The sequence below is a fragment of the Atractosteus spatula genome, chromosome 9 (assembly GCF_055471065.1).
Source record: "Atractosteus spatula isolate fAtrSpa1 chromosome 9, fAtrSpa1.hap1, whole genome shotgun sequence".
In the NCBI taxonomy this organism is placed as follows: Eukaryota; Metazoa; Chordata; class Actinopteri; order Semionotiformes; family Lepisosteidae; genus Atractosteus; species Atractosteus spatula.
In genome coordinates this window covers 42,059,217-42,071,755 of record NC_142714.1, presented here as the reverse complement: position 1 = coordinate 42,071,755, position 12,539 = coordinate 42,059,217, and the positions used below count along the sequence as shown (strand labels likewise).

The window sequence follows — 12,539 nt, the reverse complement described above, 5'->3', positions numbered from 1 at the left end:
AGCTACCAGGACACTTTGCTGTTTTGCTAAATTGATATCTGCAGCTTGGAAGTTATAGTCTTTAGTCTTTTTATGAACACCAAAAATCAATCTGATTTTTAATATTTTAATAATTCATATAATATAGTGCGTCCATGTTGTTGTTTTGCAGCTAATGCTACCTACGGTATAATTTACAGCTGCTAGAGAAGGACGGCAAAGTATCGCCACTACAACAGTAATGTACACTGAGATAAAGTCAGTTATATTTTGTGTCATCGATGGCTGGAGTACTGAACAGCTGACCTTTGCAAAGTCATTAAGAAATGGTATTGATTAATACCATTGTAACAAAGAAGCAATGCTTGAATTTTAGGGTGTTTTAAAGATTATGGCCAGTCTTAACAACAGGACAGTCATCTTTCTTTTGCTTTTCACGCTTCTGTCAATAAATGTTAAAATGATTAAGATCTGTTCTACCTTAAACAAAATATGTTAAGTTTCCCCCCCATCTGTTCGATTACTGAACACTGTTGTTCTCTTTCCCAGTCACCTTATACTTATATCTTCTGTATGTTTGGTTGAGATGCTCCTGGATCTCTTAGCTGTAGTAAACCTCCGAGAGGTTTGCACAGCTCAGTGGGGCCAAGGAGCTGTGTGTGGCTGACAGTAGGCTCCTGCATGTTGAATATCCAGAAGCACTGAGAGCAGCTGAGCCGCTCGGCCTGACTGCACCTCTTTTGTGTTGAAGCCCTGAAGGGAGACGAGCAGCTGGAAATCCTGCAGCAGCTGATCTACCTGTTGCCCCCGTGTAACTGTGACACCTTGCAGCGGCTCCTGCAGCTCCTGCACACCGTCCAGAGGTACGCGGAGGACAGCGTCGGCCCCGACGGAGAACCGGTGAGCCTTCCCGCGGCCCCCCCCACCCCCCAGACAATGGGACAATGGGACAATGGGAATTCTGGGAGAATGACCGCAGTCACTCGTGTCAAAAGTGAAACACATGAGCAAACCTTTTCCTTCTAACACTTACAAACACTTCAGGCAAATAATAAGAAGGGCTAATCGGCTCATTCCTGAAAGTGAGATTTTTCTCTCTACATTGAAATATTCCAGCAGAAATGCCAGCTTTGATAGTGGTACCACAGATATTGGAACTTGCACTTCATGCCATGAGGGAAAATGCTGAAAACCTCGCTTTAAGAAATCAAGCCCCGTGGCTTCATCGGATCTCTGATACCAGAGGGCACCCTAATGATTTCCAAACACATTATACCATAAATATTGTGTGTTGTCTACAATGTTTCTTCGACATCCGCTTATCGCACTTGCAAACTGCAGGATATTGGAAGTAATCCAGAAAATCTAACTCAACCGGAAGCCCACCTTACATTTAAAATGTAGTTAGATCCAATAGTAATTGGACTTTGGGATTGAGGGTAGATGGTTATTTGAAAGCATTGCTGAGGTCAGAGTCACAGGAGGAACTCCCAGTTAACTAGTCCCATCCGTTGATTTCAGGTTCCTGGGAATAAGATGACAGCCACTAACCTGGCAGTCATTTTTGGACCCAACCTCCTCCAGAGGGAGAAGGCTGCCGAAAAGGACCATAGCCTCCAGATGGTGGACATAGAGGACAGTGCCACCATCATCACCATCACCCTCAGGCTGATAGAGAGCTACAGAACCTTGTTTACTGTAAGATGTCGATCATATTCTTTTATCTCTGACTTTCAATGTTTCATTCACTTCATGCCTGGATTGTTACTGCTAACCCCAAATCCCAGGACTCTTTAGAACAGAAATGGTTTGAAAATCTGAAAGGTTACATGTGAGAGGGAGTCATTTGGCCTATATTATATAGCCCATTTGGTAGTTAGTAATCAATTGATCCAAGGATGTCACAGAGGTAATTCTCTGTATCTGTATCTAGGTAGAAAAGAGATTATTTGAGGTGGCAATTGGTTATTAAATAAAAAACAGAGGGTTATTTGTGGCGACGTTGTTTTTGAAGTACCTCAGAGCTCTGTGCTAGGGCCTCTTCTTAATTATATCAATGGCCAAGATTCTGTTATAGTAAACTAGTCAAATTTGCTGATGATACCAAATTAAGACAATTAGCAAATATTGCCAAAAGCAGCAAATGAAATCCAGAAATATTTAAATAAAAGTAAATAATTAATCTTTTATGGGAAACTTTATCAAAAGGCCTCTAAAAATCTAAATACACCATATTTTATGCCCTGTACTGTATATATCCATAATTGTTGCTGCTTGTTCAAAGAACTCTAACAAGTTGGTCAGGCAAGATCTTATTTTTCTAACTCCATCCTGACTATATCCTAGGATATTATTTCCTTATACATTTGGTATACAGTTGGTTGTACAGTTGAATTCTCTAGTTCAGTTCTTATAACCATTTCAAGTACTTTACATGTAAAAGAAAGCAGACTTATATTAGTTATATTGTCCAGACTGTAAACTGGTTCAGTTTTCTCACTCTTTGTATGGACGGGCTTCCCATTAGCAATTCTCCAGTCCCTGGATACTATCCCTGTCTTAAGGAACTGTTGGAAGAGTAATAATTACCAATACTCTTGTTGTTGTTATTGAGAATTATGTAGAATACTTTAAAGGTTAGGATTATGGATGGACACAGTATTAATAGCATCAGCAATACTGGTCTACAAAAAAAGTGAAGATACAAATAAGTTTCCATCTTTAAAAGCTTCTGAACATGTGAAATACCCTTTTTCAAATGTCTTGTTTAATGGAAAAACTAAACCAAACCCTAATCTGGGTTTAATCTTTTCAGGTTAAGGATTGTTCAAGGATCGGGTTATGATGAAAGTTTTATGTTTGACTTATTTTGGTATTAGATTTGTGAGTGGCTTTCGTGTAAGTTTTTCCCCCCATACTTGGCGTTTACGTTCAGTTTCATGGAGACATGACACTTGCAGAAATTATTAATGGACACAATGCTACTAGTATCTGCAATACTGACTTACATAAAAAGTGAAGATACCAATAAATAAGCATTCAATTCCTTTTAAAAGACTTATTAAGTGAAATAAGAATAAGTGAAAGTATGTTTTCAGATATCTTATTTAATGGGAAAGTTAACCCTAACTAGGGGCTTGTAGGAGTAGAATCTTGCCAGGTTACAGTTAACTCTAGGATCAGGTAACATTTCCCATGAAAGTCTTACTTATTTTAGTGCTGTAGTTTCTTTAGTTTCTAATGATCCCTCTTGTTTTCAGTCTCTCGTATCTCCTTACATCCCCTCTTGTCCTCTCCGCTCCTCTGCTAGTTCCTCCTGCTTCTCGTCACTGAACACTTCTCTGGTGCAACCAGATACCGTGGAGGTATCCATCAAGACCTCGCAGCTCCTCGTGAGGACCCTCCTGTCCAGACTGCGCCTATAGACATTACAGTTCAGCCATTACAGTTTCTCTGCTGGAATTGCTGTACCTGCAATTGTTTCATTTCCTTGAGCTCATGGCCCCCTAGGTTAAGCAGAGTTATTGCACAGTTGCTTGGTCATTCGTATAGTTGTTTTTTTTTCTCTGAATGCAAACTAGCATTGACAAATATATCAACAAAATGGAATCAGTAATCATAGTTATGATCATGGAGTTCCCGAGGTTACAGTAATTGATCATTTGAGTCCGTTTTAAGAACTTCTTGCAAAAAAAAATCTTTGTTCTAAAACTTTCAAACAGATGAGGTTTTCTTAATAAAAAGAAATAACTTTTATTTAAAAAATCGGTCTGGAGAGATACTGGTGTGATGTTTGCCAGCAAAGCTGTGCTAGTGGAAAAATTAGCCTATTAGTTTTCCATAGTTTCCAGTCATGTGAACCTGAGCACTGTATTCTCCTTTGCTCCCTAAATCTGTCTGGCTAGAGCTATTTCCCTTCTTCATTATTTCAGCAAGTGCTGACACACAGATTAAGCAAGAATGCAAGCCTGAGCCTTGCAATTAAATTCCAAATTAAAATATTTTGCGCTTTTCCAAAACCTCACTTTTTGAGGTAAAGTTGTGTTATTGTCCGACACTGACCGCAAAGTTTGTAATCAGGAATCATAAAGGATTCATAGTATACATGCATCTCTGCATTACCCTTCATAATGTCAAGATATTTACTGAATCCTAAATTTATGTTTTGAGAACTAACATCAAAGAGCCTGGTTCTGGAAGAGCAGGACACAGACATCTGGGATTTAAATTTAGGATCCACGTTAGGAGCCAAACAGTGAAAGAGAGGGACTGTTTCTCAAATTGGAATGGTCTGGATCTGAATTGTTCGGAAGAGTGATAAAACCTTGTGTTTATGTGCTTTTCATCCCAAAGGATCCAATGCACTGATTCCTATAGCAGAGATGCATATCACCCACCACTGAGCGGTGTGGCAAATGTCAGTCATTCTTCTCCACTTTAGCTAAGACACCAGGGTTAGTGCCTGAAAGCATGTTCTGAAAGCATTTTGTCAAGATTATACTTGGAATAATGTTTCATGTTCCTCAAAAAGGTCATATATATTATTTGAAAGTAATAATTAGTAATGAATTGCTTTTACATAGGACTTTTCATCCCCGAGAGGCTTACATGTGCTCTTTGGGATGAAAGAGCAAATCTAAAGCTTAAAAGTGCAGCTCCCCCTGGGTGACACAGCCATTCTACAGAAGCAAAACCCCTGGACAGCAGATCAGGGGGAGGGAGTGAGAAACTGCTTTACCAGGTGAATTGAGATGAATTATCTTTAGGGAAGGCCCAGAGTGCAATTTAACCAAAATTTAGGGGTTTAGGGGTTCTCTTACAAATGGTAGTATCATGCAGTTCTTAGTGACCACGTAAACAGGCTCTGTTCAATGACTTATCGGAAGGAGGGTGCAAAGGAAAGAGTGCCACCTGCTGGTTAAATTGTAGGTATGAAAAACAAAATGTTCCCCCTAAATGTATTATTGGAAAACATATTTGGATTCATCTGAGGTTCCAAAAAAGTGAGGTGAAATTTTTGTACCACAGGAAAAGATCTTAGTCACCCTGGAAGGCTGTTACAGGCTGATACAGAAAACAGCTGTTTTGTTTTAACAAACACTGTTTTGTTACAGGTTTCTGCTGCTATGCAACAGGAGGTCCTGATGGGTCTGCTAAAGACAGACCCTGATGTGATTGATTACCTCCTGCGCAGGAAACTGAGGTACGCTTTGTGTTTAGTGCCTTGCCTTCATGAAAAAACCGGCCTGCAGGAGCACAGCTGCAAAACTAACTGGTGTGAGGCTGACTTTGATGATTTGGCAAATGAAAGCAAATATCGCTTAAAAAGAGGTTTCATATATTTTCACAACGTTTTTAGAATAGCCACATTAATGTTAATCTTTGTGTTGAGAGAATTTGTTCAGTATTTTCTTTACTATAAAGCCAAAAAATGCACATTTGATTTTCTGCTGTGAAATTGTGATCGAGGTACTTGCAACTTAAAAATTGTTGAATGGCAAAGTATGGAGTAGAAGAAATGTTCTGCACAATGAACTAGCCCAAGGACTGCTACAGTTACCAAGTATTGTAGAGTGGATGAGCACTGGCAGAGTTGAAGAGCTTGTCTTGTTTAAGGTCATGCCTGGAGATCCTTAGAGAATAAACAGAAAAAGGATTACTCAAAGAGCATTCTGAGACCTATGGTCCAGTCACTGCTAGTGTGAGCCTGGATTATGTTACTGGCTTATTTAGACCAGGAATGCCTCAAGGATTGACTCATAACAGGCTGTGCACACCCCAGGGTTTGGGGTGCACAATTCAGTCAGAGTTCACCCAGCTTTTAGCACAACAACAATTCCTGGGGCTCCTAACTGGTCATTAGTGCAAACTATTAAACTTGCACTGATATAGAGATGTGCTTCTCATTCAGTCCATGATAACTGTCCTCCAAGACCAGAGTATCAAAAGATGAATGGCTTCAGAATGTAGGTGTGTAAAAGGAATGTGTCTGCAGATCCTCATTCTTCCTGTGCAGTACAGGATTTATAGCAAGGAAGCACAGTTAAAGGCAAATCATGATTGAAAGTGCTTGTGTGTACACTAAGCAAGAATGGCAAATGTCAGTTGCAAAGACCAGGCTCTGATCATGGCTCTCCTCCTGTGACAGGGGTTTTGATACAGCCAGCCAATCAGATTCTTCTGCAAGACGCTGCTCTTCCAAGACATCCCATGATTCCACCACACTGTCAAGTGAAGATTTTTCCCCCCATGATACATCTTCTGTCATTTCGGATTCAGATGAAAGCAGCCTTGGCAACGAGGTCTTCTTCAGCTTCTTGAGTCTCAACCAGCAAAGGCAACGTAAGTGTTCAGGGAATAAGGGTCCCCTTGACATTGAGGCAAGACAGGATAGATGTGGGACAATGTGGTCGCCTCACCAGACACCCGCTCGTCACGTTCTACAGCAATGCCTTTACCACAGTCACTGGAATGTGGAATGATACAGGACCAAAAAGATTCCTCTTAGAACAAAACATCACCAAAGAAAGATGTGCTTTTGTGTGCTGTCAAAGACTCTTTTAAAGGGTAACTGCAACACTAGTTTTAGATTTCAGGGTCAAGATTGATGAGTGCATTTCAAATCACAGTAAAAGTAAAATGGACAGTACACAATAACTTGTAAAACCTCCAGTTTACATCACAAAATAGATTACATTTCCAGGTATGCACAGCCCCATATTCCATGATTAAGAACGAGACAACAAAACTTCCGGTGACTTGAAGCAGCCCTATTACATTGTAAACAAGCAGGCTTGTGAATACTGTACATCTCTTTTGACCCACTAGAAATCTTGCTCTCGACTTCGAGATGATTTTACCAACGAATACTACTTATTTGTTAACTCTGCATGCAGATCACATTTGAACATTTCTGCAGTGAAATAGCAGCTGCATAACCTGTACTTATTTGCTTGTACATCTCATTACGTAAGTCATTACGGTGACTAGTGAGCAGGAAGGGCCATTTCACCTCGCAGTTCGTGCAAACATGGTGACATATCTACTTTCACAAAGTTCACGATTTTGTCGTTAATTTGAAATTTGTCAATTTTTTCTATAACGTCAATGGATTATATTTTGTGACCGAGATTTAATGACCAGTCTGAGAAATTGGGATTGCAGCTCCCCTTTAAAGGGATATATTTCATCTGATCACAATAACCATTTAATGATATGTGATGCAAAAGTGTCATGTTGTTGTGCCTCACACCGATATAGTAAAATGTGAATTAACCATCTCTCTTAGGCTCCTCTGAAAAGAGCCCCAGAAAACCGATGAACCAGACAAGACAGTTTCATTCTTACCACAACCTCTCCAGTCTGTCCGATTCTTCCTTTGCAAGCCGGCTGGAAGACTGGGAGACTTTCGAACACAAGAGTGAGCGTCGCTTTGTCAGGCATAAGAAGCAGACCTCCCACACAACCTCCTGTCAGAAGGGGAGCCCAACTGGTAGTTCCGAGAGCCAGCCAGCATCTGATTTCGTGAGTCCCAGAGACGACTTCTGCTTTTCACCTCTTTACTACAGCCAGGTCACGAGAAACAGCACCAGCCCCAGCTCCCCCATCCAAATTCCCCAGCACCCCTCCCCGGGAGATAAAGTGTGGGCGAAGCAGGACACTCCAAGCATGCCTGACGGAAAATCACAGGGTAGTCCCACAAGCTTCTGGGACTGTTTCACGGGAAATATCTCTGGTTCAGAAACAATTGTATGAACTCCAAGACCATGGTCTGCCAGCTCCACTGGAATAACCTGTGAGTGGCAATCTGAGTATGGCATGAGACAGCTGGGTTCACATCATGGCAGTCTGAGGCCCTCCAACAAAACAAAACAAAACAAAACATGGGTTCACCTGAGATTGTAGATTATCTTCCTAAATCAGGCAACTGCTTTTGCGTTTTTCTTCCTGCAGAGTAGTCTAACGATCTGCTGCTCATGAAGCATTGGTTGGATACGATACCTGTAAGATATTGGGGATTGTGCTATTATTGGACTCCATTTTACTGAAAAAAAAAATAGAAGATAGAGATTTTTTTAAAAAATGCACCAAACACTGAAGATGTACTTGTGTAAGTAGAATTCCTGAATGTTGGAATACAGAAAACCATTCCCATTTTGGAGGTCTTCTTTTCATAGTGCTCAGTATGTACAATTACTTGTTGCATCTGGACTTATTAAAACACTGCTCCTATTTTAGAGTGATGCTGGGATTTTCACTGAAGCCATTAATTAGCCAGCAGCTGTCCCTGCTTCAGTTATGGATATAAGCTGCAACTATATACTGCACTTTTGAGACTTCTGTCCAGTTCCATTTAAAGACTGTACATGAAGAAAAGCACTTAGAGGAACCGTATTCCGAGATGGAAGTTCTCCAGCACAAAACCTGTAGAACTTCTTTCTCTTGGAACAATAGACTTGATTGATTAACTGCATGATTTAAGGAAGGTTTTGTTGTTGTTTTTTTTCATTTTACAAAGTAATGAGATCACTTTTAATATGTTTAACATGATTTGCGTTGTTTATTAAAGCAAAACGGTGGTTGTTCAAGTGCAAGATGTTTTATATACAACATGATACTCATTTATGAACATGCCTCTTGTACATAATTTTAAGATGTAGGACAGGCTGGAAGATAAAGTGTTTAAGAAAGCAATATACTGCCTTTTGCTATCTGTGATGTGACTGCATTAATTTGTCGCAAAAATGTTGCCGCTGGTTGGGTTTTTTTGTGCATTGTAACATTAATACGCAGCTCACAAGGGGAAGCTATCTGTGCTCGAAAGTACCTGAAGATTTCTCATTATTCTCACACTGTTAAACCAAGATCTCAAACCCTAGACGTTTGCAAAGCCCTTAAGGATTTCTCCAGAAAAAAATACATTTTAAAGTGGTTTATACAACTGTCCACTGGCTGCTAATACTAGGACACTCCAAGAATGGCTCTGTGCCATTGCCCATTCGAGTCTCCCACCTCTAACAGCTATATCATATCAGTTGTTTCACTGAGCGCTGCCCATAGAGAAGAACACTCTATGCCTTCTGAATGATTATATCCGTAACACATTAATATAGCAAAACTGAAAACAATCTATACCACAGAGGTATAACAAAGCATGGCATATGGAAGAACTGTAAAGGTATTGTGAAGATTTCCTGTAGTAGACTTGCAGATACTAGACCCAAAAAAGCAGTGAAAAACCAGCACAAGCACATGAGCACAACTCCATAACATTTCAGATTACTGCTTTACAAAAGCACGTCAGATACAGATGGCAATCATAGAATAGAATTTAGAATGATTCATTATGATGTTTAAATCCTTTATGTGTGAGAGAGAGAGCGCTGTGCAGCTCACAATCAGTTACAACCAGAGAACAAGCGTAGCTCTTCTTTGAAAGCAATCCCACATTTACTCCATGTCAACAGTGAAGGTGAGCAGTCTGCTCAAATTTCGCCCCCCAGTAGACAACTGTACAGCTGTAACATCCTCTGCTGCAAAACATTAACCACCGCCTGCCAAATGTAATGAATTAGAACCACAGTTTAAGTAGCCATTCAGATTCTATCATTATATTATGTGCACTACTATGGTTAACGATCTGACAGCACGTACTGTACACTATTAGTACATTTTTAATTCTGGTATAATAATTTCCCACTAGGGGACGCCACATACTACATAAAAGTTCAGGCTGTTTCTGCTAACTGCACACAAAAATTTTCCCTAGTGTGCTGTAGGAATTGGATTTGTATAGTATTTTATGACGCATTGTTATGCAGCAAACTGGTTTCCTAGGACAGTTTTTCCAAAGGCATACTTGGAAAGTGCAATGAGTACCTGGATTTAATGAGACTAAAGTGTACATCGTGCTAGCACTGTTTATTTCAACACAATGAGTTTTTCTCAGTCCAGAATTTACAAGTCTAATAGGAAAACACACTGTACTCAGGTACAGGAAGAATGTGTTTTTTTATTTGCTATCTGCATGGTGACCAGCTGATTATCAGACAGGCAGAAAATACATTGCCTTTTCACAATTAAGAAAATTGCATGTCTTGAACAGGTAATCAGGAATTTGGTTAAACATCAGAATGTTTCATTCTTTGCCATTCAAAAAAAAAAGCAGAAAACCAACTTCAGACGTTTTTTTATATTCTTATTTTTCCGGAAATCCATAAGTTGTCCATTTTCTCTTAACACAGGCTTATTAGATCATATAGGACTGAATGAGGTCATATCACTCCGGATGTTTTGTAATACTAAGGAGGTGGAGTAATGAAGCGAGGTTATTACACATCTACAGTAAATACCAACTGGTTACCTTTCCAGATTTTCCGGTTTCACTTACTTTGGGTGTCTCAGTATTAATACAGCTGTTCTGATGTCAAGACAATTTGGTCACCTTAAAATTGTCTTGCTTCCATGAACCTATGTTCAATTAAAAACTAAACACTGTTGCCCAGATGGGAACAGTGCAATGTGGGGAGGGCAGAGAGCTTCACATATCAGCTCTGCCACAGGCTGGCTGCCCTGCTGGCTGTAAGGAGAGGCTTTTCACCACAGACCGCACGCCATGAGCCAGAGGAGTCGACAGGACACGCAGCTGTGACCGCATGCCCAAACCCTGAAGCAAGCCCACTGCATTCCTTTAAACAACCAATATAAAACAACTCCACAGATGCTGTTGAACCACATCAATGGAAAAAAAAATAAGGCACTGTTGAAAGAGTCCTGTAAAGTCCAGGAGTATAGAGCATGCTTCCTGAATACCAAAATCTGCAAGGCATCTCTGTGTGCGTCTCCATTATTGCAGCTGAGAGAGCCAGTTTGATCTCATTCTCTCTTGCATAGAGGCTCTCCTGAGACTGGGTTTCATTCCAAGGATGCAGACACCGTACAGTTACCTAATTTCACTAATTTCAATGTGTTAAAAAACCAAACCTCATTCATTTCTCTTTTACATTCGGCACTATTGCTAAACCAGAGGCAGGTCTTTGATAACAGCGATATGAAGCCCGAGGTTCATGTAACTAACACTGATACATTACAGTACAGAAATCACTGCTGGTAATTCTAAGTCAGTGGCAGAAGACACCTAAGTGGGACACTAACATTAACCATTTTTCAAACAAACAGCAGTATTATCTAATCATGTAGAAATCACAGGAGGTAAAAATGGCCCTGGAATGGATCTGTGTCTTGTAGGCCTTGATTTGGAATACTAGGTTTTCTGCATAGACAAAAAGCCAAAAAAAAAAGGAATCAGCAATTACAGTGAATGCAAAGCACAGTCCAAAAGGACACTTTCACTGGGCCAAATGCCAACTATGATTACACCCGTGTTAAGGCACACAGGGACCCAAGAGGGCACAACCTTCACCGAGTGACAGGAAAGAGACACTGCTGCCCTCTTCTGTTGAGAAACATTGTAGGGATCGCCAAGGGCAGGCAAAAACTGCAAAACCGCATTCAAAAGCAAAAACAAAGAAGGCTCCCTGCAGCCGGAATAATGGCACAAGACTAAATTGGTTTCCTGCCACAAGACAGGATCGTGTTTACAATCTGCTGCTCGCGTGTTTGTTGTTGTAGCTTGAGAGCATTAATGACTAATGGTAATGGGTTAAAGGCCAAAAAGCCTGACAATCCACTCTGTTGAACTGCAGGTGGTAGGCAAGAGAATTTTCACATTTCACAACTGGGCAGCTCGGTTCAAAATGTTAAATATGTTAAACTGTCTAAAACTGAAACTGACAAACTCGGTCTCCGAAATATCTCTCCAGCTCAGATATGAGTCTCTCAGGCCTGTTTACAATCTACATACAGCGCATTCTCACATGGGAATATTCATTGTTCACATTTTTGTGCCTTTGTGTCCCACGTTCAGCATCTGCCATTACTTGCACTGTACAATTTTGAGCTGCAGGATTCTTCCCCTCCCTGCTAAATACATCACCTTAACTTAATCATAAATATAAGATAGAAGAGTTTGTCAAAAACTGTGGCCAGGAAGCCAATCTGTACTGCACAGGACTGAAGCAAAACGAAATATCTCAATGGCTTCAATAATGAAAGAAAAGTGGACAATTATGTTAATGATGCTTAATTTAGTCCATTAGATGTTTAGCTTTGGCTGAAACAAGACGCCTGCATAGATAGACTTCTGATGTTATAAAAGCAGAAATAAGCATTTCAGCTATGAATAGGGACTCTTAAATTAGCACCTTGAAATTTCTGTGTAGTGCTCCAGTTTCCTCCCACAGTCCAAAGACATACTGGTAGGCAAATCTAATGTCTGGGAAGTTTGAGTGTGAGTCTGTTTCTCTCCTGCTTTGGACTGGCAGCCTTGTGTCCATTACTTGCCGGCATAGGCTCTGGCTCCCCTGTGACCCTGAATCAGATGAAGTGATAAGAAAATGGATGAACGGGCGGAATATCTGTATAGCACTTCATAACACCATTAATTCTACTGCAAACAGGAACACGTCAGGCATAAATGTAATGAACTGGCAAACAAATAT

The 12,539-nt window shown here is 40.4% G+C and overlaps 1 protein-coding gene across 1 annotated transcript in view; it reads left to right on the top strand.

The window, feature by feature from the left end:
• arhgap36 (Rho GTPase activating protein 36) overlaps window positions 1-8,565 on the top strand; it is a 30,590-nt gene extending 22,025 nt beyond the window's left edge. The window contains exons 8-12 of the mRNA XM_088925310.1: window positions 731-879; window positions 1,501-1,677; window positions 5,094-5,182; window positions 6,128-6,321; window positions 7,268-8,565. Of these exons, the coding sequence (XP_088781436.1) occupies window positions 731-879; window positions 1,501-1,677; window positions 5,094-5,182; window positions 6,128-6,321; window positions 7,268-7,734 (1,076 nt within the window). The 3' untranslated portion in view covers window positions 7,735-8,565. The remainder of the gene's footprint in view (window positions 1-730; window positions 880-1,500; window positions 1,678-5,093; window positions 5,183-6,127; window positions 6,322-7,267) is intronic.
• The last annotated feature ends 3,974 nt before the right edge of the window (window positions 8,566-12,539 follow it).